This window comes from Sturnus vulgaris, chromosome 2 (genome assembly GCF_052056855.1).
Source record: "Sturnus vulgaris isolate bStuVul1 chromosome 2, bStuVul1.hap1, whole genome shotgun sequence".
In the NCBI taxonomy this organism is placed as follows: Eukaryota; Metazoa; Chordata; class Aves; order Passeriformes; family Sturnidae; genus Sturnus; species Sturnus vulgaris.
The window spans coordinates 115,569,426-115,596,092 of record NC_142244.1 but is presented as its reverse complement, the minus strand read 5'-3'; the positions used below and the strand labels follow the sequence as shown (position 1 = coordinate 115,596,092).

The 26,667-nt window shown below is 40.2% G+C and overlaps 1 protein-coding gene across 1 annotated transcript in view; it reads right to left on the bottom strand.

Moving 5' to 3' along the window:
* DSCAM (DS cell adhesion molecule) overlaps nucleotides 1–26,667 on the bottom strand; it is a 436,159-nt gene that overhangs the window by 139,002 nt on the left and 270,490 nt on the right. The window contains exons 9-11 of the mRNA XM_088160469.1: nucleotides 16,730–17,008; nucleotides 6,853–6,972; nucleotides 3,352–3,525 (exon numbers count right to left, since the gene is read on the bottom strand). Coding sequence (XP_088016595.1) covers nucleotides 3,352–3,525; nucleotides 6,853–6,972; nucleotides 16,730–17,008 — 573 coding nt within the window. The remainder of the gene's footprint in view (nucleotides 1–3,351; nucleotides 3,526–6,852; nucleotides 6,973–16,729; nucleotides 17,009–26,667) is intronic.

Here is a 26,667-nt window from a genome sequence, read left to right as displayed (position 1 = left end):
AAGATGGGGCGGGGCTAACGTGGTTACCTCCAACAGATTATTTACACAGGAACATGCAAGCCTTAATGCAAGCTTGCTTTTCAAGAGGTAATTTTTTCAGGATACCATTCTATCACATTATATATAGCCCCTAAAGTGGAATTAGGAAGTGTGACATTTACTCAGATGAAGGCAGGCAGGCAGTCCGTTTTAAGCAGTCATCTCTTCCCCTGTGACTCCCAGGCAACCTTTAAATAATTTTAGTTCTTCCCTTCATGTTAAAGGCTCATTATCCTTTATAGAAATCCTTCAGAAGTCTTCTCATCCCAAGCACCAGGAGTCATTTCTCAAGACAGAACTAGATTCCTTGTTCCAGATCTCTCTTTATAACTTTCTAATATTGTGTGTCTTAGTGAATATGGAATTTGGGAACTACTTATCCTTGAATCACAAGAAGAGAAGAATTCACTGGTCATGATATTTATGCCCATTCCTTGAAAAGAAAGGGAGAAGGATAATAGCTGCTAAATGAACATTTTCTGCCCCGTGGCTCCTGATTCAGCATTGATGCTGGCAGCTTGCTCCTTTCACATTTCTGATGGTATTCCTGAAGCCTCTTTCTTTTCCTCCCTTTCTTTTATTTATTTTTTCTTTTTTCTATTCTTTTCCTCTTTCTTTTCACTCCCTTCCCATGCAATCTCCCTTCAACCAAGAATTTGGATCAGTTCCTCTGACATGAAGGTGTCACTCAACAAACACTAATGCACTAAATAAATGTATATTTGGAATTATTACAATTTTCCCCTTAGCACTAAGAGTCTTGTTAAGCAAGTCAAGCTGGTTTGTAGCTTGACATGGGTTTTCACTAAGAAAAAAGTCCATCCATTTTAGAGGTATCAAGTAATGGAAATAGATTAAATCAATTTTCATCCTGCTCACTCCTGAACTACTGAAACAAAATAACTCCTACTCTGTGGACAACAAAGGTCAACACCTATTTTGTTAGATACAGGTGACAATGGAAATTCTGGAGGAGTAAAGCATCAGCTCATTTAAGAGATTTTTAAATAAGATCTATGAAAGGTAAAACTTTATCCAGCAGTGTTACTAACAGAGTAGGTAAAAACTTTTATCAGACATGGAGGAGAAGAATCTCCTGTGCATGAGAGGGTTTATTTCCAAGTTCAGTAGTTAGTACCTGCATGCACCAGGAATCTGTGGCACAAGGAACAAGAAGTGAAGGAATTAGGTGTAAATGGACTGCTGCCATGTTTTTCTTTCTGAGGGCTGGTCTAATTTCATGATCAGTGACCAAATCCATCCAAGCCACTCTGCTTTTTCTATCAGATTTGAGCTACTGCTCTTGGATAACCCATAAATAGACTGAAGGAAGGTGGGAAGGCAATTTGTCACAAGGAAGCCACAAGAAAATGCATCAATGCTACTCCTTGTTTATGTTTTGGAAGCTGTTTCTTACTCACCAACTCCTTCACCCAGAAACAGCTGCATGGCCCAGGTGTTACCCTCTGCCTAAAGAAGGCATTTAGGGTGACCTTGTGGAGAAGGATCAAATAATCAAGGATACCATGAGTGTCATGAAGGAAGACCAAGGTTTTTATCGAGAGGAGGAATAAACATGAGGACCAGGGTCCAGGAGGAACAAGCTTGTGGGGAGAATAAAGGATCCCAAATAACCACACAGAAAAAGGAAACAGGGAACAACAAGAGAGATTAAAGACAAATCCATGCCCTCGCTTCAGAGTCAGTCCACCCGACCAGGTGCAAATAGTATGAGCCACAACCACACCACCAGAAGAGGGGATCCAGCCATAAGTGCAGCCCATTTCCCCAGAGCATCTTGTCCTTAATGAGTGTTTGATGGAAGCTAAAGCTCTGCCCCTTCCCTCACACACCAACTCCCTCCCAGGGCTCTCTCCAGCAGCCCTGCTGGAGCTGGGCTGGTGTCAGTGTGGGTGTGTGAGGGGCACAGGCTGCTCCCTGCTATCTCAGAGCCAGAGGGGTTTTCATTAGATTCAAACAGCAGCTGGCTCCCCAGGGAAGCTCCTGCTCTCATTTGATAAGGGATGCTCTTTTATCACACATGAAACTGCATGCAGTGATCAGACAGGCAGCGTGCACGGCTGCCAAGCAGAGGGAAGCTGGCTCTTGGTAGAATATTACAGCAGTGCCTCGTTCCTGCAATTGAAGATTGGCCCAAAAATGGCCAGTTCTGCAAACCACAGAAGCTGTAACTTCTACCAGCCCACAGAAGAAAATGTCCAATGAATGTATTTGCTGGAGGGGTCATAATGTTGTTTTTTAGAAGATTAAGTCACTATGGTAAATTAGAGTGGAGTGGGCTTGCAAAATTTTGTCACTCTTAAAATAACTTGGTTATTAATTCTCTACAAAAAATAACACCCCTCAACCTAAACATTAATGGTCTAAAGTGTACTCTCCAATTGAAAAGAAATTATTTTTTCTTCCTTTCTAGAAAAAAAATTACTTTCAAGAGCACAACTTTTTCAAGCTAATTGGCATCCCAGAACTTCAAAGCATTCTGTAAATCTTCAAAAACCCTACAAACATTAAAGTACATAGTGTGGTACCTCCTTCAATAATGGTCTGACAGGTCAGCCAGGAACATTTGGCATGCTGATGTGTCAATAGTCTCTTTTTTTCTCTAGTGAGAGAAATTATTGTATCTCTACAACTTTTTTTTTTTTTTTCCATAATATTTCCTCTATTTTCTAGACTGTGTTGATTCAAGGAATTACATCTAACATACACTTGAGAACAGGACTGCTTTTATCTCTTGTGCCTGGAAAGTACAGGTAGGTTGAGCTTGTGCAATTAGATGGATTTTCTGAAAATTACCTGGCTAAGTCAAAATAATTACTGTGGCTGTATCTATAACATCCTAGAGTATGTTGTAATATCTTGTGGTATATACCTATAGTAATTGTACTTTTAGATTCCATCTATGATATATTGAGACTTGATTAAGTATCTTTTTAATCCACATTTCCTCCAGCTTCTGAGATTTATGACAATTGCTGTGGGTATTTTTCCTTTACTTTTTTTTTTTTTAACTCCTGACCAACTTTCTTACTTTCCCCTCAGGACTCAGGGATAGCTTTCAGACCTGGTACAAATTTGCTTTTCTTCCTCTACCAAACAAAGGTTTTTGTTAACCATCCTCTCTTCCAGGTGCTACCAGATGCAGCTGAAAGCCAAAATTAAATCAAAACCCAGCAAACCCAACTCTTCCCCTCCCAACCCCCTTCCCTTCCCTCCAAACTAAGGATGCAGTAAAGCCTTTTTCCACTCAATGGCAATATCTGGATCACAGAGAAGCGTTGCAGTTCTTACTTTTAACAGTGAGGTACATGGACTTGCTGACGTCTGCTCCCACATCATTGCTGACCTTGCAGAGGTAGTATCCACTGTCTTCTTCCAGCACATGTTTAATCAGCAAGGAGCCATTAGTGAGCAGCTGGATCCGACCGTTCAGCGCGATCGGCTGGAACTGGGGAACCCCGGCACCTGCAGCAAGGAACCCGTGGAAAAAAAAAGGTTAAAAAGCATCTCGTATTTTTTTTTTATTTTTAACGAGGCACAAGCTATAGCTGCAGGTTTGGTGGATCCCAGAACCCTGGGAGTTTTGAGCTTTCTGTGCTTTCTGGCACTGACCCCCAGGAAAACACTGCTTTGGACCTGAGGCCTTGGAGAAAGCTCCCAAATTTGAGTGATGGAGTTAAAATCACGGGTGTGTAGTTATATAGAAGTGTGTGATTTCACATGATAGAGGGTTTTAAATTTGAGGTTTTTATAGTACAGTAACAGGTATGTGACAAGATGGAGGATTTTGGGTGGTGTCCTTCTTGGTGTTCATCTTCCTTCTTCATGGTTTTAGGTTGTAGTTTCTCGTTGATCAGTCACTATCAAACTTAGGGTCATGGGAATTTAGTTATTGGGTTAAAAGTGTAAATAATATAGGTGTTAATTCTCTGTTGTACTATTTAGCTTTGAGAGACCTTGTAGGAGCTGGATCTTCATTTTGCTCACTTCTAGCTGGTGGCTAGAAGTGCTGTTGAACGTTCTGTACTTTTTGATAAGATTTAATAAACAACCAAGCCTGAACAAGAGAAAATCCTTTTCTGTCTTGTATTTGTTAATCCTGACTCTGAGTAAAGGCAGAAGAGACTGAGACTAACCACTATTTAAGTGGTGCAAGCCTCCCACTGCTGGTACAGCAGTTCTTAGAAGCTCAGTGTGACTAAAAAGGCTTTTGGCATCATCAGAATGAACAGAATGGGTCTTTATCCAAACTGAACTCATTGCATGGAAAGAAGGAAGGCTTTTGGATTGCAACAGCAGCAAGAATTTGCCCATATTAAAGAGGCAAAAGGAGCACAAAGGAGAAGAAGGAAGGGGGAGAGAGGAAATGAAGATTTTCAGCCCTTTCATGGGTGAAAAGGCACATTTGTTGTACATTTAGAGGCTGATGAATTATTGATAATTACAGCTGAACAGTCATGGCAGCATGCATCCCTAATGCAAACAGCAAATGAATTTCTTATGACTGAGAGGGATGTCTGTTGTAGTAAACATGGCACACTCAGGGGACCTCTAGGACCTTGTTTATGAAACCCTGGATAACATGGAAAACCACATCAGTGGCTGTTCCTCTTGTTTCCTGCTACAGCTGATGGACTGGTGACACAAAAAATCTCTGTTCTGCCATGTTTGCAGCCAGGATTTATCGAGACTATTAAAAAAAACCCTCAAGAAAATCCACAAAAAACCCCAAACAGAACAAACAAAACAACACAAACCTCAGACCGCTGATCAGACATTTTTGGCAGCACTGTAAAAAGGGAAGGTCCATAAAAACATTTTTGTATTGAGTTTGGTTTTAAGAAAGAACCTAGTTTTCCTTGGAAATAAGATACTGGGTTATTCAGGGAACAGGAAACAGGATCCTGCTGTACAGTCAGCACAAGTTCAGGTTCCTCCAACATTAAAGACTCCCTAAATGTGTATTAAGACACATTTCTTGTAACAAAGGAGTTTACAATTTAGTTTGGCAGCAGGACATGGGATTTTTCAGGGAAGTCAAAAGGTGCTCTTCTTCAATGGAATTCTCTTGCACCACCTTCTGTATACAAAGTTAATATCTGTCAACATTAATCACTATAAACAGTTGGCTGAGTCAACCCAGAAGGAAATATGGTGAATAAATATTATGGGGAATTATTTAGTGTAACACAGTGAGCTAGAACAGCCTATGAATATAACATTTAGAATATTAAAAAAACCCAGACATGCACATCAAAAATACTTCTAGTCCTAGAAGTTTACTTTGGGAACTTATGCCTACACTGAAGGCCTGGTGACCAATACTGTAAATTTAAAAATGTTAAAATGATGATGTTTTCAGAAAAATTCAGTTGTTGATTTTTCACCTATTTAAGTCACGTGCATGACCCACTTTTCTTTTTGTAATTTTTTTTCTTTCACAAGCCATTTTTCTTGTCATTTAGTCAGAATGTACATTTATGCTTTACTAAATGTAGATGCCTGCCATTGATTGCCCACTCACTTCCTGTGTTTCTTCACATGAAAAATTGTGGGAACAATTTAGTGTTCACAGAAAGGAAAGGGCTGATACTCCTAAGGACAGCTGCTAGAAAAACTGGAAAAAATTTTCTGCAGCAGTTTGCAAAGTTTCCTTAATCTTCACACACATTTTTACTGCTATTGCAGCCAAAGTTCTTCTTGAACAGAAGAGAATCTTAACCCATACATCTGTGTGGATGAGTCTGAATGGAGACTTATCCAACTATTCTAACCTTCCAAGATGGGTTATTTATCTCCTCACAGTTAATTACAATTCATCTATCTTGGCTTGGCACCCTCCTTCAGCACACAAATAGAAAAAAACAGAATTACCTCTGTGCTCTATATTCAGAATTAAAATCCCACATACCACTGAGATTAATGGCATTCAGAACCCTGCAACCTTCTTGCAACAAACTATAATTTATCAATTAGAGCACAAATAGTCTTTAACATGAAATTTTCTCTCACCCTTTTTGCTTCAAATACATTTGGACTTAGATCCTAAGAAAACCAAAAATGACATGGAGCATTACATAAAGATTTCTTCTCAACAGCACTTTGTTTTGTTTTTTAAGGAGTTAATTCATTTAGATTGGGCACAGAGTTTGCAGAATGTGGTTTTTTGCTAAAACCTACCAGGAGACAACAGGCCAGAAGATGCAATCTATCAGGCAGCACATTTTAACTAAAAAGCAGTCAATTTCCTATGGTTACTGAGGGTCAAGTGGGGCCACTTTTAATGCTCTATTACATGAGGAGAAAATGTTAAAGCATTATGTAAAGCTCCTATTGAATTACTGCTTATGTTAATGCCACCTGACCTTCCTTCTTTGCTGAAAAGATGTGATTGGCCATGTTATCATGAATTTTGAGGAGGGGGGGAAAAAAATCAACCAAATGCTGCTGGTGAACCTCGTGCTGAGGTTGTTTCAATTAAAGCTGTGTCTCTTCTCTCCCAATCATCCCTTTCATCCCTTGCCTGCTGAGGCCACAGCTGACACAGGCTCACAGGCACAGCCAGGACATCTCCAGGGAAGAGCAAAAGCCCATCCAGCTCAGCCTTGGGACAGTGGCCAGCAGGTTGTGCTTGGGGAGGTGATTTATGAGGAATAAAACATGGCTGATGCGTCCTTTATTGGACCCCGCTGCTCCCTGGCAACTTGGAGATTAAAGCAGCAGCTCACAGGTGAATGGGATGTTATGAATGCAGAATTAGGCTGTTCCCAGTGGTCAGCACACGAATCCTACCTTTGGAGTACTTCCAGACAATGGTGGGGACGGGATAACCCTCGGCAGAGCAGTTGAGGATGACGGCTTTTCCATAGATCCCGTCCTGGTCGCTGGGCTGGACCACAAACCTGGGGGGCACTGTGGGAAGGGAGCAAAGGGAGCCATCAGAATTCGGGCAATTTATTGGCAATTTATTGGGTATCTCAAAATGGCAGAGCAGCCACATACAGAGTTATAACATCTCATAGCGAAAAGCAAAAATTAAAACCAGTTTTTTGCTGATCCAGTTACACACTAAGGTTGGTTTTAGCAGATAATTCACTTTCTGTACAAAATCTTGATGTATTTCTTGCCAGGCATGATAAAATCACTGGTCTTTAGAGGATACAAAAATAAGTTTATATGATCTCTCCATGGGAGAAGTTACAAATGGAGTAATAGATAAATCATATTATTGTGGACAGAAAATAAATGCTTTCTACCAAAGGTAGGTTTGTCTGATGTCTAAGAACAATTTAATTTTTCCATTTGTTTTTTGTAACAGTGAACTAGCAAGCTTTAGAAAAAAAAGAATTAAATTATTTGCTATAAATAACCATAACAAATAATGCTTTTATTAGCAATCAAATCACTTCATATTAAAATGAGGGTGTTTGAACCATAACTTCTGGTAGGGCTTTGCTTTCCAACCAGCCAGAGAGAGGTTCAACACAATTTGCTTGCATTAATTTGATAAGAAATCTTATTTCAGTGCATCAGTGTACACATATTATTAAACTTATCCCAAAGTAGCATAAAACCACAGCAGTGAGTCTTCCACATGTACTTATTTATACATAAATAAAATAAGAGCTGCTTATCTCAAGGAGAAGCTGTACATGTTCCAAATACAGGTACACAGTGAAGAAAACAGCTTGTGACAATGTTAGGACCAAAAATTTGACATTGAAGCCTGATTCTAAATGCCAAAGTCTCAGTAAAACCTACACATTGGACAAAATCATGAAAAGTTGTGAAGACTGTGGAAAATCTTACAAAAATTTTGAATATTAAAAGTGTTTAATGGTTGTATTAAGGTCAGTTAATGTCATAATTTCGTTGACCTCCCGTTCTTTGGTTCAGAACATGGAAGTGTAAATATCCAAGGAAAAAAGAAGTAAATTAATTTTGGTTTTTATTCCACATGTTTTTCATTTTGTAATTTCTCACAGTGCCACAGAGAGTGACTGAACATGTGACAGACTGTTTTTCTTCTCAAATATTTTTTTTTTTTACTTGAGTCCAGCAACACACTGAGATCTCGTGCAGCACAGGAGAAATCCTAATAGTTCCTTGCTCTCCTCATCCCAGTGCAAAATTTGAAGCCTCATAGATTCTCCAGGTCCAGGCAGTGCTGAATTTGTCTGGAGGTTGGCAAAAACTAAACAAAGGATCCAACCATCCATCCTTGCTCTGATCCTCTCCAGAAATACCAGAAATTAAGAAAGGAAGTCTGGCAGAAGATTGTAGCACAAGGAAATGCAAAGAAGCACAGAGGGGGACCTAAATATTTTCCCTGGGGTCTGAAATAGTTATTAATGCCCATAAATATGGGATTAATTATCCATCGAGAAAATCTGTGCAGCAGAAACACAGCAGAAGCACCAATGCTCTAATAGATGACCCTCAAGTTTTTGCTTTTTTTCAGTATAAACACTCTCATAATTTATGCAAATATTAGCTCTCATTGTGCCAGAGTGCCCCAACTTTTCCTTAAGGGGAAATGGGAGCTGCCAGTGTTGGTGTGGGCAGGAGAGCTCAGAGCTGAAGTTCTGTGGAAATTCTCTCTGCAGGTTCAGAGACCCCTGCTCACAACAGCTTGAGCCTTCCTCCCTGTGCCTTCACCATCCAGACTCCTCTCCAGCTTTCTCTTTCCAATTTCATAGGTAGAGCTGCTTTTTGAAAAATGACAGCAGTCCTCTGGAGGGTAAATAATCCCCCTAACTGGACCTTTTCCTCACTGAATCCTATGGCCAAAATGCAAAGCTGTTTATTTCCTAACGACAGAAAAGCTGCTTGGAACATGACTACAAAAAACAGAAGGAACCAGCAGTGATAGAGGCAAGAGATACCTCTGGACTAGAAAACATATTTACTGCTGACAAACACCTTGGATTTCCAAATGGCTGCCACGCTGACAAACATTTATTGTAGGTTAAAATAAAAACATTTATTGTAGGTTATGGTAATTTCCAATAGGTAAACATCGAACACGAAATCCCAGCAGCAACAGTTCTGGGCAATCACCCATCCTGTTCTAATTATCTGCTCAGAGAAAACCTTTGCTTCAGTGGCTCCTTTCTCACTGTCCTGTGTTTGTTTCATCCCCAAACACACAATGAGGTATTTTCCAAGGCAGGTGAAAAGCACAGTTAGTTGCACAAATAGATTTGATTTCGTTCGACTTGGCACGGCGGCATCAGCTTGTTTCACCTCGGTAGCTGTGAGTAAATTTGTGTTTGCAGCTTCTGAAAAATCAATTACAAGCTGCTTATCCATAAAGAGGGATAGAACACCAACACAGAACATGAACCCACTATTTTTTCAGGTGAATGATTACAAAAAATGCATTGGAGTGACTGATAATTACTGTCCTCCTCTACCACTGAAGAGCAGAATGTCTTTTAAAATTTGTCTTCCAATATAAAATTTCTGCAATTTGTTTTATTTCCCTTCTGTTTGAAAAATATTTTTTTTTATATTCTTCATTTGCTATGGATGATACTGGCAAGAAATGCTAAATTATCAGGAAACTGTTTTATTAAATGAGCAGGCATAAGCATAAAGTCCTGGAAAAAGTTAAGCAAGACGGCTTAGTATAGAATAAATGCAATTAGTCTTTAAAATAGTATTTACATTAAAGTTATCTGTTAAAACACACTTTTTGTATGATCCCATTGGGGACACATAGTAAAAAAAAAGGATGGATGCCAAGTGGAAACATTTTTTTGGCTTTTCTATGGAAATTCTGCCACATTCTTCCACATCTTTTAAGCACTCACAGAGATATCCATGATGTGTTGTTCCCTTAACACTGACAAGCTCTGAACAAGCCTTTTCATCACATTGATATCAATGAATTTTGAGTATATGTAAAACCTAAGTTTTTGCTCAGATATTCTTGATATTCTGAATTCTAATTATTACTTTCAGTAAAGAACAATACTAGAATGGTAACTGCAGAAATGAAATTTTGCTCTGTAGCTCCAAGACCAGGTGTATCATTAGAAATCAGAGAATTCCCTTCTTTGGATCCATAAACAAAACTTGGAAAAACTCAGCCCAGAGCCAGTAATAGAAACAGTTTCTATGTTCAGTAAAGCTTTGGCCATCCTTTAGGACTGGTTATAAAAAATAATAAATAATAAACTGCTGCTCTGGCTTTGAAGACAAAAATCCTTGCCACTTAGTCTTAAGACTGCCAATTGAAAGCTGAAGTGATGCTACAACAAAATAAAATTACTCATTCAATGACCTTTCAATTGTTTCTGTATTGCTGTTTAGGTAAAGTCACAGGATTTTTCTTCTTATATAAATGGTGAAAAAGCAAATAGAACAGACCTTTACACTTTTCTTCCTCCTTGCTTGCTTGCTTCTCAATTTTATTTCAATGTAATAACTTGTTCTGTGTTAAGTGCTGCCATAGTTCAGAACACAATGCTGTTAAACACTTGTTCTAGATTTTGATACCCGGATTTAGATGATAAACTTACTTTCACTTTTTCATTATCTTTCAGGAGATCATTAGCCCTTAAAGAAAATATGCTCAGCAAGAATTTAACCAAGGTAATTTGTCTGATATGTTTGAGTTAATAGAAAAAAGTAAACAAGCAGTTTCTCCTCTCTCTTTAGCTGTAAATGTGTGAGACTCCTTTAGAAGTGAAACTCTCTGAAACTGCTCATGAATGTGACTGAACAGTTCTACTTTTATCTTCCTCCTTGTCTCAACAGCACAGTTCCTTGAGCCTGTGAAGGAGGGCATTTAAAATTGCTTTAGCAGTGAATTTCTGGTAGGCTCTCATTTAAGGCAGCCCACAGGTCTGTGATGAGAAATGAGCTGTTGAATTGTTTAGGGTAAGAGCCATAAGCTGACAGATGCCAACTCTTTAATGGCTGAAGTCAAAGGAGTTAAAAGGTTAAAAAATAAAGGTTAAAAGGAGTAAAAAATGCCTTAAAAAGGTACTTTCAGTTAATATTATGATTAGCAGTCTCAGGCTCTCACTGGGGGAAAACCTAAGGATGAAGCAATCAGAATAGGGTTCAGCACCCCCAAATCCTTCTCCCAGGGCTGCTCCATCTTTTCCTCTCCAGCCTGGATTGATTTTGGGATTGCCCTGGCCTTGTTAAACCAGATGAGATCCCTGTGGTCCCACACCCACTCCCTGATTTCAATTTGCTCTGTGTAAGTGCAAGAATCCCTTCTGACTGTGCCAGGGACCAGGTGCCAAACTCACACATTCCTTCCCAGGCTCCAAATCCAGGCAAGCACTTCTGGCTGCCAGGTACAGTGATCAGTGAATCACTCTGGAGAGCAATTCTGGAGGCTCCTAACACCAGCTCCTCTGGTGAGATACTGGAGTCAGTTAAGAAATAATCAGTGACATTGGCCTGGAATGCATGTTTCATTTTTACATGGAATATTTGTACTTCACATTTAGATCAAACTGTCAAAATGATGGAGGAAATTTAATCAGCCAAAGCAACCATTGATGTATTAATGAATGAGATCATTAAACACTGTACTTTAGCAAAGATGAACAGTTATTAAATTTGGTCATTGGACCTAAGGGGTCGATTTAGCTGGTTTAGTGAAACCATTTGCTCTGCAGTTCAAGAAAAAGGATATACTTTTGCAAAATGAGACCATGCCTAGTGGTTTGTGTTGATCAGGTTTGTCTAATGAATGCATTAAATAAGTGAATCTTTTAGGAGTCATCTTCAAAGCCACAATGTAAACACCAGAAAAAAAAGTAAATTAGTTTTGACACCAGCTCTGACCTTAAATCTTCCCTCCCAGCTTTTCTGTCCCAAAATGCTTTTGCTGCATCACCCCAGCACCACCACCAAATGTCACAAAAAAGGTGGAAACTCTCTTACTCTCTGGAAAATTCAGGGACTCCTCATTGGGTGCCTAACCATCTAATTACATTCAACACCCCTGGCAAGTGCAAAATGAAAACACATCTAATGCACTAAATGCATTATGGGGGCTTATTAGGTATCTAAAGACCTTATCTCAATTTTAACTTATGATGTGTTCACTAACAGCAGATATAAAATCATTATTTATGCATCCACTACTATCTTTTAATTCCCTTCTCTGGTAGTATCAGAAAAATTTTGAACTCATAATACATTTATCAGATTTTTCTTTTTGGTTACCCATTAAAATTCTTTTCACTGCTTTTTATTTCATGAGCACTTCATTTTAGGAAACTCTACAGAAATGAATAACACATGATAAAGTGTATATAGATTTTTAATCACTCTTTGACGACAGCCTTAATGAGTAAAGTCTTGATTAATTCCTGGTGATGATTTAAGCAGTTGACAGAGAAGATATTTTCCTCATTTCTATCTATGGCTCTCATGACAGGATCCTATCCTTTCCTTTTTCTGATTAGCATGACTAGCAAATTAAGAGTGTGCCAATAAATAAATGATAATAATAGTAACAATAATAACAATAACAATAACAATAACAATAACAATAACAATAACAATAATAATAATAATAATAATAATAATAATAGTAATAATTTATGAGGTTTTGAGAAGCCCTTCCAGCTGCCAAATGTATTTCCAGAAGATCTGCAGACCAGGATCTGACAGAGCCTACGATTTTGAGAAGGAAAGCTCTGTTCTCACTCACCTCCACTTCCTACTAAGCTTTAAAAAGATATTCCACAAACATTGGGACTAATCAAGCCTGCCTTTCTGTGGATTTGTATCTTGTGCATGAGGAGAGATCCCAGTTGGAACAATTCTGGTGTTGGCAGAAGGTTTTGAGTGTTTCGATTCTCTGGTATTACACTCAGTGTTTCTTATCAATCACCTCTTAACATGAAATTTGCAGAGCTCAGCTCCACTGGAGGTGTTTCCCCTCTTCCAATTTGTCTAAAATTAGCTAATAATTCGTGGAAAGAAGCACAGATCTATGTGATCTGACAGAAAATATTGAGGAAAAGTTATCTGAAGATGTAAAGATGATGAATTTATGTTTGTGTATGGAATGTGCAGAAGTTTGTGTGTTGACTAATAATTCAAATAAAGCAATGAGCAGTTGGCCTGTGTTTCTTCATTCACCTTAGGAATGTCTTGTTTTAGATTCCACCTTTAGTCCTACCCATGTACTGTAAAATGATGTGGATTCCCATTTAGTTTGGAAACACTAAATGCACTGTTTTAATGTCTACTTTTGAAATGAATACAAGGACAGTCTAAATAAAGAAAAAGGAATTATGTGGGTAACAGTCATATTTCACTTAATTTTCCTTTCCTATTCATTGTCTTCCCTCATATCAAAATTCACAGTGTGCATATAAATAATGTTTTCCCAGAATATATCTCCCAGCATTTGGGATAGCCAACATCTGAGTTTAAAGCACACTGCTGAGAAACCCTCAAACCATGGGGATTAGAAACAAGAGGAGTTAAAGCACCACTTCTTCTCCCTGTAGTCGGAGATAAACCACTTAGATTATTTACAAAAATATAATGTTTCAGTTGTACAGCACCTATGAACAAAAAGATGAGGAGGGATCAGAAAGCCTGGAGAATAAACAGGCAGCAGGAAAACAAGTCTTAGCTGAAATGTGTACAGGTCAGGTTGGATGCAGAGGAGGAGTGATCACAGTGAATTTGGTGGCTGTTTGAGCTCTGACCTCTGTGGGATGAGGCAGCTGAAGCAGTTCAGTAGGAGGGAAAGAGGTCAGGGTAGGGTTTTGGCAGAGAATTCAGGTCAGACATGATATTGTATTTTCTCCTTTCCTCTGAGTGAGAGCTCTTATCTCAGATGCATATCCAAAACTGATTAAAACATTATCATTTGAAGTGAGAGAGGAGAGGGGAGAGAAGAGAGGATTTAAGGAGGCTCCTCAGAGTATTACATAGGCAGAAAGATAAACAAGGGGGGAACATGATGTAGCCTTCCTAAAAAATTGCAGGATCCAGAATTGCTCTGCAAGGCCTTGGGTATCAGGGAGTGAAAAGCTCCTCTCTATCATGCCCATGGGTTTATGAAGACAGAGCCCTCCTCAGGAGCTGTAATTAGAGCAGAAAGCATATGAGGGGGAAATGGATGTGAAAATGGAGGTGTTGGGGTGAGGGACAGGTGAAGGGCTCCCCAAAACTCCTCTGCTGGACAAGAAGGCAAAATTGATGAATAACTGAAAAGGCAGCAAGAGGCAGATGTGTCCTGGGATTAGAGGTCAGGGGAGGAATTACCCACAGGCAGCAGGAGACAGGGAAAGTGCAGTTCAGGCAAAGCCAGGAGAAGTGAGGGCACAGCAGGGCTTGTCCCCATCAGTGGGGGACAGGGCAGAAATCCCTACAAAGAGTAGAAATCCCTGCACAGAGCAGAAATCCCTACAAAGAAAGAGCAGAAATCCCTGCACAAAGCAGAAATCCCTGCGCCCATGGGTCTCAGTGAGGACAGACAGTGGAGGCAGAGAACCTGTTCTCACATGGTAAAACCACCCTGGGTTTGAGAAGTGCCTCTAGGAACCCACACAGGGTTGCTGTAGATTCATTCCCATTACTTCCAGAGATGAATTACAGCTGGAAATCAGGAAAAATCCCAGCTGGTTTTAGGAGCAGCATTTCTGAGCAGGGCAGACACAGGCAGTGATGTGAGGTTTTCAACCTTCCCTTCTCTGGGAAAAGAGGAGGTGAGGAAAATCTCTCATGATTAAGGTGAGGAATAGGATTAAAATCTAGCAGAAAAGCTTAGAAAGGAATAATTAAGTGCATGTAGTTAATTAGACTACTTCGTTTAAGAATTCCTAAATAAATGAAGAAAGTAATAGACACCTGTACTGAATAATCTTAAGTAAGATTAAAATCAGTGAAATTTTTTAAAAAATAATGAAATATTCATATCAAAACTAGTGGAAAAGTAATGGATTCATTTACCACTGAGTTTTGGGAATACTAGCATTAAAAAAGTAAGCATATTGGAAAACCAGGGGATAATTCCTTAAGGACAGCATTAGGACACTGGGAACATTTGACTTAAAAGAGTTCTTCAGAATTTGGGGTGGGGAAAAAAGCCCTGGGAAAGATTGCAAAAGTCCCATTAAGATTTTAAAGTTTATCTTGGCAAAATTACAGGAGGGAAAATAAAATGTAGCAATGTGCAACAGGCAGAAATTACTGAGGTTCCTTGTAGGATTATTCTTTCTCTGAGAAGTCCAGTGGCTTGGTAGCAAGAAGGAGATGGTGGAAAGGGAAGAGTCTGACTGAGTTTTTAAAAATAAAAATTTGAAACACTTTGAAAAGCTCCTAGAAAGAAAAGGAAGCAATATTCTTCTGTTGAAGCTGTGCACAGTAAGTTTGAAAATACATAACAAGGAATAATCTCTAGATAATTTGGCTAAGGTGTGACTAGAAAGGTTTCTTCCACATAAAGTATTTGCTTACTGAATGTGTTCACATCTATTTCTATTTCACATCCATATCTATATCTATAAGGAAAGATGTTGTGAAGTCATCATGAGTTCATGAATCCTGCTAATTTCATGATAAACACAAACCAGGAAAAGTGCAAGGTAACAGCAGAGAGTCCTTTCCCTGTGAAGTCAACATCAATGTCCTGCTTTTTTACTGACATAATATTGTTGGAGAGAGTGGTCTAAATAAAAAATGGGTATGATCAGAGTAAAGCAATAACAGAGAATAATTTGACACCCTTTCAAAGGCTTGATCCCAATCACAAAATTTTCCAGGAAGTCACTCCTGCGGGTCCCCCACTCACCCCATAAACTCCAGGGTTTTTCATTAGTTTTAAGACTTTTAGACAGGAGAATCACATTATTTTCTGTGCCTCATTGCTCTCTATGCTCTCTGTCACAGAGAGAGGGGATTACCACATTCCCCTTTTTTTCATATTTTCCATCAAACAGATCACAAAATGTGAGGTGAGTCTTCTGGGTGCTCTTAGGCACCCTACTTGTCGGGCTGTTTTTTATAAAGAGCCAAGCAGCTAATAGTTGCTATAAAATTATTTATTGCAGAAGCACATCAGTCTTAAAGGCAAAAGCAATGGCAAAATGCAATGGCAAAATGCAGTGGTAAAATGCAATGGCATAAAGCACCGGCTGTCCCTAATACATGTTCTTTTATAGAAACTTCCTAACAGGCTAGGGCACAAACTCAGATCACTACTTCTTAACCATTAGAATTTTAGTTTCTTAGCATGCCAGGCTACTATAAACTACTTATATGGTCTATCTTGTTCTATCTGGAAAATGTAAGCAATATTTTTACTATAGCTTTATTATGTCTGAAACTATGTTCTTGGAGCTTCCACAGAAACACTAGTATCTAGGACTATGTTTTTCAACCTTCACTAGAACATATACTACATCTCTGGCATCTAAGAGCTTTATTCACTAAAAGCACTGAAAACTTATTTTACTTGCTTGCTTGCTTGCTCACTCACACTAAAACTTTCACCTTTGCGTTATGTGTGAGTTGCTTAACATACTTCAATCTATCCAAGGGCTTTAATTTAACCCTTGCACTCTGATTTCTCTCTGAAGAATTCAGAGGGACTCCTGACTCACTGATTCCAACAACAAAAAAAAATCCGAGTCCAGCTTAATTGGCGCCCATCGAGGTAATTCCACCTCCTTACCTCTGACGATTAACTGGCTCTGGTGCTCCACAGCGGCCGCGTCGTTCCTGGCTATGCAGGTGTAGTTCCCGTTGTGCATCAGGGACAGGTTGGAGATCCTCAGGGAGCTGGTGAAGTCGATGTTGTCGATGGTGACTCCCAGGCTGGCGGGGATGGGCCGCCCGTCCTTCTGCCAGGTGATGGTGATGGGCAGGTCCCCCGAGACCACCACGCAGGGGATGAACACCCTCTGCCCGATGGAGAAACGAGGGAACTCGAAAGGCTGGATGAAAGGTGGGACTGGAAGGAGAGAGAGAAAGAGGGAGCTGTTGAAGCCTGGTTTCTGGAATTAAAATAACGGGGCAGGTGTGCAGCGTGGGATTGATAACTTAGGATTTTAGGATTTGTGTTTCTCCTATATTTGTAACCCTGCAATTCTTTGGTGCATAATCTAAACTCCATATATGTTGTTATAAGGCTAGGGAGTGGTGAGAAAACACAGCAACACAGGTTTCATCCAGAAAGCAGAAGAAGTGATTTATTGCAGGAGTAGACACATTTTTATAGACTGGTTTGCTGAACCAAGGATAGAATAAGCTCTTTGGTCCAAGGAAGGCAACACCTCCTGTAAACATGCTCTTACCAAAACATCACGTTCCTCACACACTCCTCCTGTCCACAACACCTGGTGCTAAACTTTGTTATTAGTTCTTTCCCTTCTGTTTTCCTTTGAGTAGCTTCCTTGAGTAGCTTGCTGTTTTTCCTGGCTGCACACATGCAGAGTGTTGGCTGCTGCTTTCCCATTTTGGTCAGAATTGTCAAATTCCTCTCCAGGTCTGGGAATCAAGGACACCTCACTCCCTCAGGCCCGGAGAAATGGAAACAAAAGTGAGTTGAGTGGGACCAAACTAGCAGTAAATGACTTCATTACCTGAAGCTGTAATTGGAAAATTAACCCCCAATATGCAAATGGACCAAACTTATAAAAGTGTGAAAACTTGTGACCCATCATCCATTTAGGGTGTAGCCCCTGGGGGGCTTCATCTACCCTAAATGTACCTGAAGACTTTTCAATAAATATAACTGCTTTATATTCCCTTAATTTTGTCTGGCCTCTGTTTTTAGGCAGTCCCAACAAGGTATCAGGATATGCAGAATCTACACCTCTGACAGCCATAATGCATTGTTTAGCAGGAAAAATCACATTTTTGAAAACACCTTCTCATTTCTTGGCCACCCAGTGCATAAGCAGAGATGACAAGCAGGGGAAGTCCTGGCTTCTAGAGACACCTGGCCTCACTGGCAGACCCTTGCAAGAGGATCAAGCAGCTCTTCCAGAAATCACAGAGGCCAGCTCGAGCCTTTCCAGAGCTGCCAGCATTGCCAGGAAGAGCAATTTCAAGGTCTTTCAGCAGCTTTCAAGGTCTGGTGCAAGGGCCTTGCTTAAAGGTCATGGAATAGACCTGGAAGAGGCTCCAGCTTTGCTTCTGGGATGTGATAAAAGGGAGTGTGAGCTTCCTTACCTGCCTCTAGCACTTATTTCTTAACGTTGCAAGTCACAATTCTCATTAAGATTGCAAGAAGGGGAAGGCATGTACAGTGCTTGTAGGACAGCAGATGAAGTTAAAACTTGTTTCTAATCGGAGGGATGGTACAAGGCACAAACGTTCAAGTTGGCATTTAATTCCTGCTAAGCATATTTGGCCTGAAAAATATTTTTTTTCATTTTCTTTTTTTTCTCATTCTCTGGCTGAACCAAAAAATATGAAGGAAATTATCATATTTTCTACCAAAGTAAAGAATTCTACTTCTTAAAATCATTTTGTTTTCAGGTATTTTTAATAAAAAAACTAATGAAACAGACAGATTAAATAAACATAGAAAAAATTATTGGGCTGCCATATTTTCTTTGGGTTGTGGTTGGAATATTTACTAAAAAATTGGTAAATTGAGACTCAAATATTTGTCCAGATGAAGGAATCAAAGTCTTCTGCCCTCCTCAGGGGAGCATTCAAACAACCAGGGCATTGATCTCAGGTTTTGATCAATCACTCCTGAAAGGGCTGCACAACCAACTTTTCAAGCAGTACTCAAATACTGATAAATCAAAAGACAAGGTTCCAAGAGGTTATGTACCTCAGATATAGAAGTGCATTTTTGTATTGCCTGGGAGATCACTTACACATAATCTGTGCTACGTTTGAACAGGAAAGATGGAAGGACACCCAGAGCAGAACATTTATAGTGATCGATATGTTTGGACTCCAGAAGAAAATGGAGTTGGTGGCTTTATCTAATTGTATTTCTTTTGTCCTTTTTCCCTTCAGAAATTCTAAGGTTGTGGTTTCCCCAGAGCTGAAGCAGAAAAAAAATCTCCCAAATTGTTGCAGTGTGTGCCCATGGACTTCCTCAGCAGCATTTTCCCTCCTCTGCCAGCGTCCTATTTCTGGGATGCAGGGACAAGTGTTGGTGACAACTGTGTCAGCTCCAGGCATTTCCTTTGATCCATATGTTGGGTCATCCATTAGGAGTAAGAAAGTTCATCAAGCATGGCCAGAAGGTCAAGGGAGGGGATTGTGCCCCTGTGCCCTGCTCAGGTGTGACCCCACCTGCAGAGCTGCCCCAAACCTGGATCCCAGCTTGGGGAGGAGCTGGAGCTGCTGCAGAGAGCCCAGAGGAGGCAGCAGGATGAGCAGAGGGATGGAGCAGCTCTGCTGGGAGGAAAGGCTGGCACAGCTGGGATTGTTCAGCCTGGAGAGGAGAAGCTTTGGGCTGAGCTCAGGGTGGCCTTGCAGGGCCTGAAGGAGCTGCAGGAACCATGGAGAGAGACAATTGCCAAGGGATGGAGGGACAGCACCCAGGGAATGGAGGGACAGCACCCAGGGAATGGAGGGACAGCACACAGGGAATGGTTTAAAGATGAAAGAGGGCAGGGCTGGATGGGATATTGGGAAATGTTCCCTGGGAGGGTCTGGGATGGAATTCCCAGATTTGCTGTGCCTGTCCCTGGATCCCTGGCAGTGCCCAAGGCCAGGTTGGACATTGGGGCTGGAGCAGCCTGGGACAGTGGGAGGTGTCCCTGCCATGGCAGGGGTGGCACTGGATGATGTTTAAGGTCCTTTTCAACTGAAAGCCATTCTGTGATCTATAATTCCATGATTACAGGCCCCCAAAGGACTGAGGCCTTGTTCAAAGCCATGTTCAAACTTTTGTTCCCATTCACCTCACGGTACAAGAGGCTGATACACAAATCCACAAATTTGGTATTAACTCCACAGTTTCCAGCACAGCCACGGTGCCATTTGATGAATGGAAGTTATGACCATGCTCAGCTGCCACAGAGAGGTGACTTCAGGGACAGGACAACACAATTCATCCTTTCAGACCTTCACTGGCTTTTCCCAAGAGTGTCTCAGTGTCTGGGTTTGGGAAAAGTGCCACTGCCATCCATTTTTCTCACATCTCCATTTATCCTGGCTGCCACCTTTCTAATTGCTAAAACCTGTCCTTTGGCATTCTGAAAATCTGGTAGACCAGGCAAGGAGTAAAAAGAAACTTGGTAGAAATGACTGTGTTTATTTGAACTTTGAGCACTGCTTGTTCATCTGGGGACTTTTGCTGTCACAAAGTGAGGCAAAATATCTGCAGCCTCTTGGAATTGCCTTAGCCCAGATAATTTATTCACATGAGAGATCTCAGATTCTTTGTACATCAGCAAAAAAATTTCTCTTAGCATTTATTGACAAGCAGCTCATAAAATGAATGGGAATTAGAAATTAACTGAGTGTATCTTTCAAAAGGTTTTGCCATAAATTTTCCCCTTGATGAGTCTAATACTTGCTAAATTCCAAGTCCTCCCCTTACTGTGGTGCCCAGCACATTTCTTCCCAAGCCCTTCTCTTCGTCTCAAACATCATTACTGAAAAATATGCTAAAATTCACAACAGGGTGGAAAATTACTTCTGTATTTTCTGCTGAATGTGTAACAAATTTGAGCCAATCTTTCACAGACAAAATATCAAAAGTCAGACAAAATATTGCCCAAGGATGCATCTTTACTCTCCATCTCTCTGATGAAGAAATCAGGGAGAAAGATCATTAGGTGACATGGCAATGTTTTTCAGAAAATATTGATTTGCAAGGCTGCATTTACCAGCTCTAAAATATAAGTAGCAGCCTGCAGAGTATTTCATAAATTGGCTGAAATATTTTTAGACAGCACATTTTCCTTCTCCTCAGGTTTTTAAGATACAGAGGAAACCAACATTTCTGCTTCATAAAATATAATTTGTATTCAACCTGCAGCAGCTTACAGTCCTGACAAGGAGCTTATTTTAAAAGCCAGTGTGTAATTTAAAATCAGTACTTAGAAGAAAGGAAATAGTCTTGCAAAAACTTTGAAGTATTGAAGAATGTTTTCCAGCTATGGTATTCACCAGTTTGAGTTGATAAAGGAAGTTTCTGGTGAGCTATCATAGGAGATAAACCTTCTACTTGCTCGTTTGAAGAAGCAAATGACCACGAAAAAATCACTTATTAAAAATATATTATGATTTCCAGCAAATAATTTCCGGAATATAAAATTTTCTGTCTCTATCAATACCTGCAGTAAAAAGTTGAGATATATCCTTGGTAGAAGAAAATATCAAGCTTGATTAACCAACATGAGGAGATTTTTCTGCACACTAAAGCTGTACCATTGCCAAATAGCACTAAAAAAATAAGAAGGGTATATAGTACTTTGATTGAGAAAATTTACAGTTGGACAGATGTATTTAAAATCTGTTTTAAATACTTCAAGGTGTGTTTATGTATTTCCTTTCCCTATACATAGCTTTAGTTTGACGATATTTCAGAGCTTGCATTTGATTTTTTTCTGAAATTATGCAATTTTATATATAAGTTGTTCCATCTTAACTAGAGAGAGAATAGTCTGTGTGCTTGTGTACATGGAAGGGGTGCTTCTTTCTCTACCTACAACAGACAGAAGAGTGAAAATCTCTGCTTCATGCCACCAAGTGCTGTGTCCTGGGAATGCTTTATTGATGAGAGCTTGAATTAAGTGTCTATTTAAGAAGAGGAGCATGGGCCAGCCTCATTAGTGCTAATACAGGAAGATTTAAATTATGTTTTCGTGCCCTAGCAAGGTCTTCTGTACCTCTGGGGTACTGATGCAAAGGAGGGCAAGAAGGGCTTCCAGGCTGTCCCCATTAGCAGAGGAACATCCTTAATTTCTTGCCCTGTGTTCCATGGCAGTTTTGCTGGGAGGAGCTGCTGAGATGATTCACTAAGACAGAGCATCCTGCAGATCTCCTGTTTCCTGCAGCAGCCTGCTGAACATGGTGTTCTGCACAGCAAAACAAAAGTCATCCCCTGCTTTATCATTATAAACAGCTCCCTGATGGGTTTTCTTGCAACAGCACTCTTGCAGGGGCTGTGTCTGCAATATAAAATACTTTTGGCAATGAATATTTATGGCTGATGCAAAGCCACAACCACTAAGCTATGCAGTCTCTTAGGGCAGCCGTGTGACCCCAGATTTCATGCACAGGGTTAGTGAAAAAGCCAACATTATTTTGTCTCTGCACAAACTCTAGCCATGGTCTAGCAATTTTTAAGTTTTCACAGCCATCACAGTTCCCATTCCCTTTTCCTGCCATCCAACACTTACAGGCTCCCTGATGCTCTAGTGGAGCTTCTCCATAAGGAGAGAGCATTTAAAGTGTTGTGTAGAAACCAAAAGTGCTTTTAAGTCATGTCTCATCCATCTATGGAACCATCTCCTTTCAGCCTCCTTTGTGAGGGGAAAAGTGCAAGCCCTTATCATCCTGAAACACCCTGCAAAGCTGGGGTGATGGGGAGCTCAGTTCCCTGCCCAAGGGGATGCATTTGCTATTTATTTGTAAGAGAGGAATCCTCAATTTAAAGGTAAGACAGCAGCTGCAGGAATATTTTCATGCAACAAGCTGATACCTTCATTGGTAAAGTGCTTCCTAATTAAAGGCTTCACTTTTGGAACCTGCTCCAGTGATGTTGCCCTTGTTCAGCCCCTACCTGATCTAAAGTGATCTTTGTCCTCAGGTATCACTGTGAAAAGTTAAGACCAACCAAATCATTGGAGCCAAAAGATAATTGACAAAATAAACAAAAATAAAAGAAAAGAGCAAGAACCTGCCTTCTTGCAAATCTTAAATAAACAAATCTGCACTGTAAGAGAGAGAAGAGGGCCAGCTTTTGATAAACCCATAGATAATATTCAAATTGTCTCAAATTCCTTAACTGAGGCACTTATTGAAGTATTAAGGCTCATTTCACATTATTTGCATAGTTCACAAATAAATGAATTCATACACAGACATAAATTGTGCTTGAAAGACACAAGAAGATAAAAGACTGTGCACAAATCCAGGGAGTTTTAATTTAGATTTAAGTGAAAAGTTTTAGATTTGTGCATACTAATTCCTTGTCATGAATATTGGGATAGTGGTGAAACAACTTTAACAGACATTTTTGGGTGACCATTTTCTGCAGTGTCAGAGGTGAAGTCATTACAGAAGTTATATTAGAAGTGTACTAGTGCAAAGCAAGACACATGCACATGACACTTGTGAGACTTTAAAGAATGTAAGTCAGGTATTTTAGTGCAAAGCTAACCTTAAGATGCTGTATGTTGAATGGCAAAAAAAAACTTACACAGACCTGTCAAAAATATCAGCCTTTTTCAGTCCTATCTTCAGGAATTTCTACAGGTTAGGCACAGTTGAGACATCCCTATCAAAGAGCACATTCCCTTAAATCAGGCTCTGCCACTGCTTGTCCCCCAAAACTACTCCCCATGGCCATGATGTGACCTGAGAAGAATTCCTAAGTGCATTTTCCAGGATGTTTTGCACGATGGCACATTCTCATTCACTCTGACCACATGGCCCTGGTGTGATTCCTGTAGGTGACAACTCCAGTCACTTTGAGAGATCTGAGCATTTCTTCCCAAGCAAGTTGTGACAAGTTTGAAGGGATCCAAAACCATATAGCATGGGGGAGTGGAAAAAAGGCAGAAAGTGATATAATAAAGGAAATATCTGAAAGACGTCAAGGCCAGAAGTTCGTTTCTGATTCAATCTATTGGCAGAGTCAGTCAGCAGGACAGAAAAGATCTGAGATATGTGCACACAGCTGAACTCCCACTTGCCATAATCCACACTTCCAGGCTGAAGCAAGCACAGATTAGCAGATTGATTGATGGCAGAATGCACCAAGAACCCTGAAAAGATTTACAATGATGTTTTTTTCCCTTTTGTGCCTGCGTATTTTTCACTATCTAAACCAGCCCTCCCTGAACTGATTTGTAATGCAAATTCACCAACAGTATTTCAGATAATAGTAAAAGCTAGACACTTCCCAGAAAAGATGAGGAGAATCTATTTAAACAGTTGCAAACTTGAAGCTATTTAGAAGTAGCCCGTTTGGTTTGCTTGTATTCTAACATGAAACAAGGCTGGTACAATTCCTTTTTGTGGTTCACAACAGGTGAGGTGCTCACTTTATATACAAGAGCCTTTCTAAATCAATGAAATACATAAGCTCAACAAGATCAGAAACAGCTCTTTTGAACGCTACACTTTTTATTTTAATGATGCTATACCCTTCCCTCTCAGGGGCTTCTTTTTCAATTAATTCCTGTTGGAGAAGTGTGAATAGCAGCAGGCTGTTTACATGAGAATGTGTCCCATGAGACTGATGACAAGAAAATCATCACTTACTACTGATGGCTTTTACTGTAGCTGGGAAAACTATTACTATAAATTGCATAATAAAAAAATGGAGATAATAACTCACTCCTGTTCTTAAAATGCTCTGAGATCTACTAAAATACTGCGAAAAAGATGCTGCTATTATTATTTTAACATCTTTCCACTTTAATGTGGGTTTTTTCAATGGAAATATGAAAATTAGAGATAGGGTGGGTAATATAACCTCTTTCTTGTTTGCCAACACTTCCCATGAACAGACTATTTTAATTTGCTTGCAGTTTGACTTTTGTTTGGATAGCAGTTTTCCAGGCCAGGTGTCTGCCTCAGGCTGAGTCATTTCAGCTGGAAAGTTTCAGCTACAATTCTTTGGCCATTCCCGAGAATAAGGTGGGAGAGTGGGAAAACTGAGACATAGTAAATATCAATTCTACCATAAAACAAAAAACCAAAACAAAAGGTATTGTGAGAACCTGAGAAGTCCCACCTGCCCCATGGATTTAGCAGCATGGGTTTCAAGTTCAGGTGATGGCACTAGCCTCAGATGTTCTTGCTATACCAATAAAAAGTCATCACAATGGTGCCCAAATTTTGCAGTCTGAGCAAAAGCAAGTCAACAAATAAGCAAAATCCCTACATTATCATATGTGGAGAGGACTTTTTGCAGTGGCAGAGTCCAAACACCGCTGAACACATCCTAGCACTACCTTTCAGTGGCTAAGTCAGTCTGGTGAGATTTCAGAAATCAGGGCAGATTTCTCACTCCAGTGCTTGAACTTGAAGGATGGTAGAGAGGACTGGGACTGGAGGCTGGGGAAAAGGTTGGGGTATCCAAAGGGAAAGGGTAGTTTTGAGTCTAGAGAACAAGGGAGAGTGGAAATGAGAGCTGAGATGATAAATACTTTGAGTTCAGACTGATTTTGGAACCCAGAGGAGAAGAGCCAGGACTTGGGAAAGGAGGAGCTGGAGAAAACTGAGGAATTTTCTCAGATCATCCTGAGAAGGAGTGAACAGAAAGTCTGCATCTTCTCTAGAATATTCTTCCCTTTAGGATCTCTAATTCCAACAGTCCTCTGCCTTTGGCAAGTGTGTACGAACCCCTCTGGCAAACCACAAGAGCTGGGCTGAACACAGAGCAAAACGCTGGTGCTGCTAAGAATAATTCTGTTCTTGGCAAGGATGTGTGCAGTATCCTTAGCAAGGCTAATCTCAATTACTTCTGATGATGGCAGTAACTGCTGTTCCCACTTTGCAGGAGGCAGGCGAAAGGAGGTTCTGATTACTATACAAAAAAAAAAAAAAAGCTAAAAATAAAATTATACCTAACACAAGCCAAAGCAAAAGGTGTGAAAAAGTATTATTACAGTGAAAAGGTGAGTGGTCAGCAGGTATGGAATACAGAAATTAAGTACAGTTGTAGTCTCCCCCTGCTACTTGTGCATTACAGGGTGAATGGTTTGCATGGCTTTTTGTCAGAACTAAGAACTGGCCAAACCATTTGTCTAAATACAAAACAATAATGCCAAGATGGCTTGATTTCCAAAAAGCCCTGTTAGGACTCAGGCACTGTTCCATGGGAGTTATATCTGCCAAGCAGAAACCTGCACGTTTTCCTGCCAGCTCCTGCACTCAGCTCCCAGCAGCCAGCTCAGGGGACTGCTGGCTTCCAAATCCAGATTTTGGGACAGACACAAGGGGAAGGCAAGAGCTGGGGGGAGAGGGCAGGGCAGGAATGACAAGCCACATTTCTGTGTGTGCTATTTGGAGCCTGCAGACTTCTGGCTCAGACATAGGTGGCTATGCAGACAACGGCAGCAGTTATTCCAAAAAAATGGGGCAACAGATTTCAAGTGGTAAATTATTGATTCTTCTGATCAGCAGGGCAAAGAAGTAGAGGATCTAAGGTCAAATAGCACAGAAGTGCCCAGCTCCCAAGATTTTGGCTTTCTCAGAGCCTGCCAGGTGGGAGGATGCACAGCAAGGCTCTGAAATCTTCACTCGGGTTCTCTGGCAGTCAGGAGTTCATTTAAAATTATTGTCAAGAAATGTTCTGTTATCCTGTCTTTGACCTTTATCATGATTTCTGAAGGATGATTTCACTTTCATTTGGATGTTTGTAAATATCAAAATACTCTGCAGAGTGGACAGCACTCTTGTATTTGATGGCACGCTTGTAGTGCTGCATGTTTTTATTTAAAAGCTGCTTTAAGC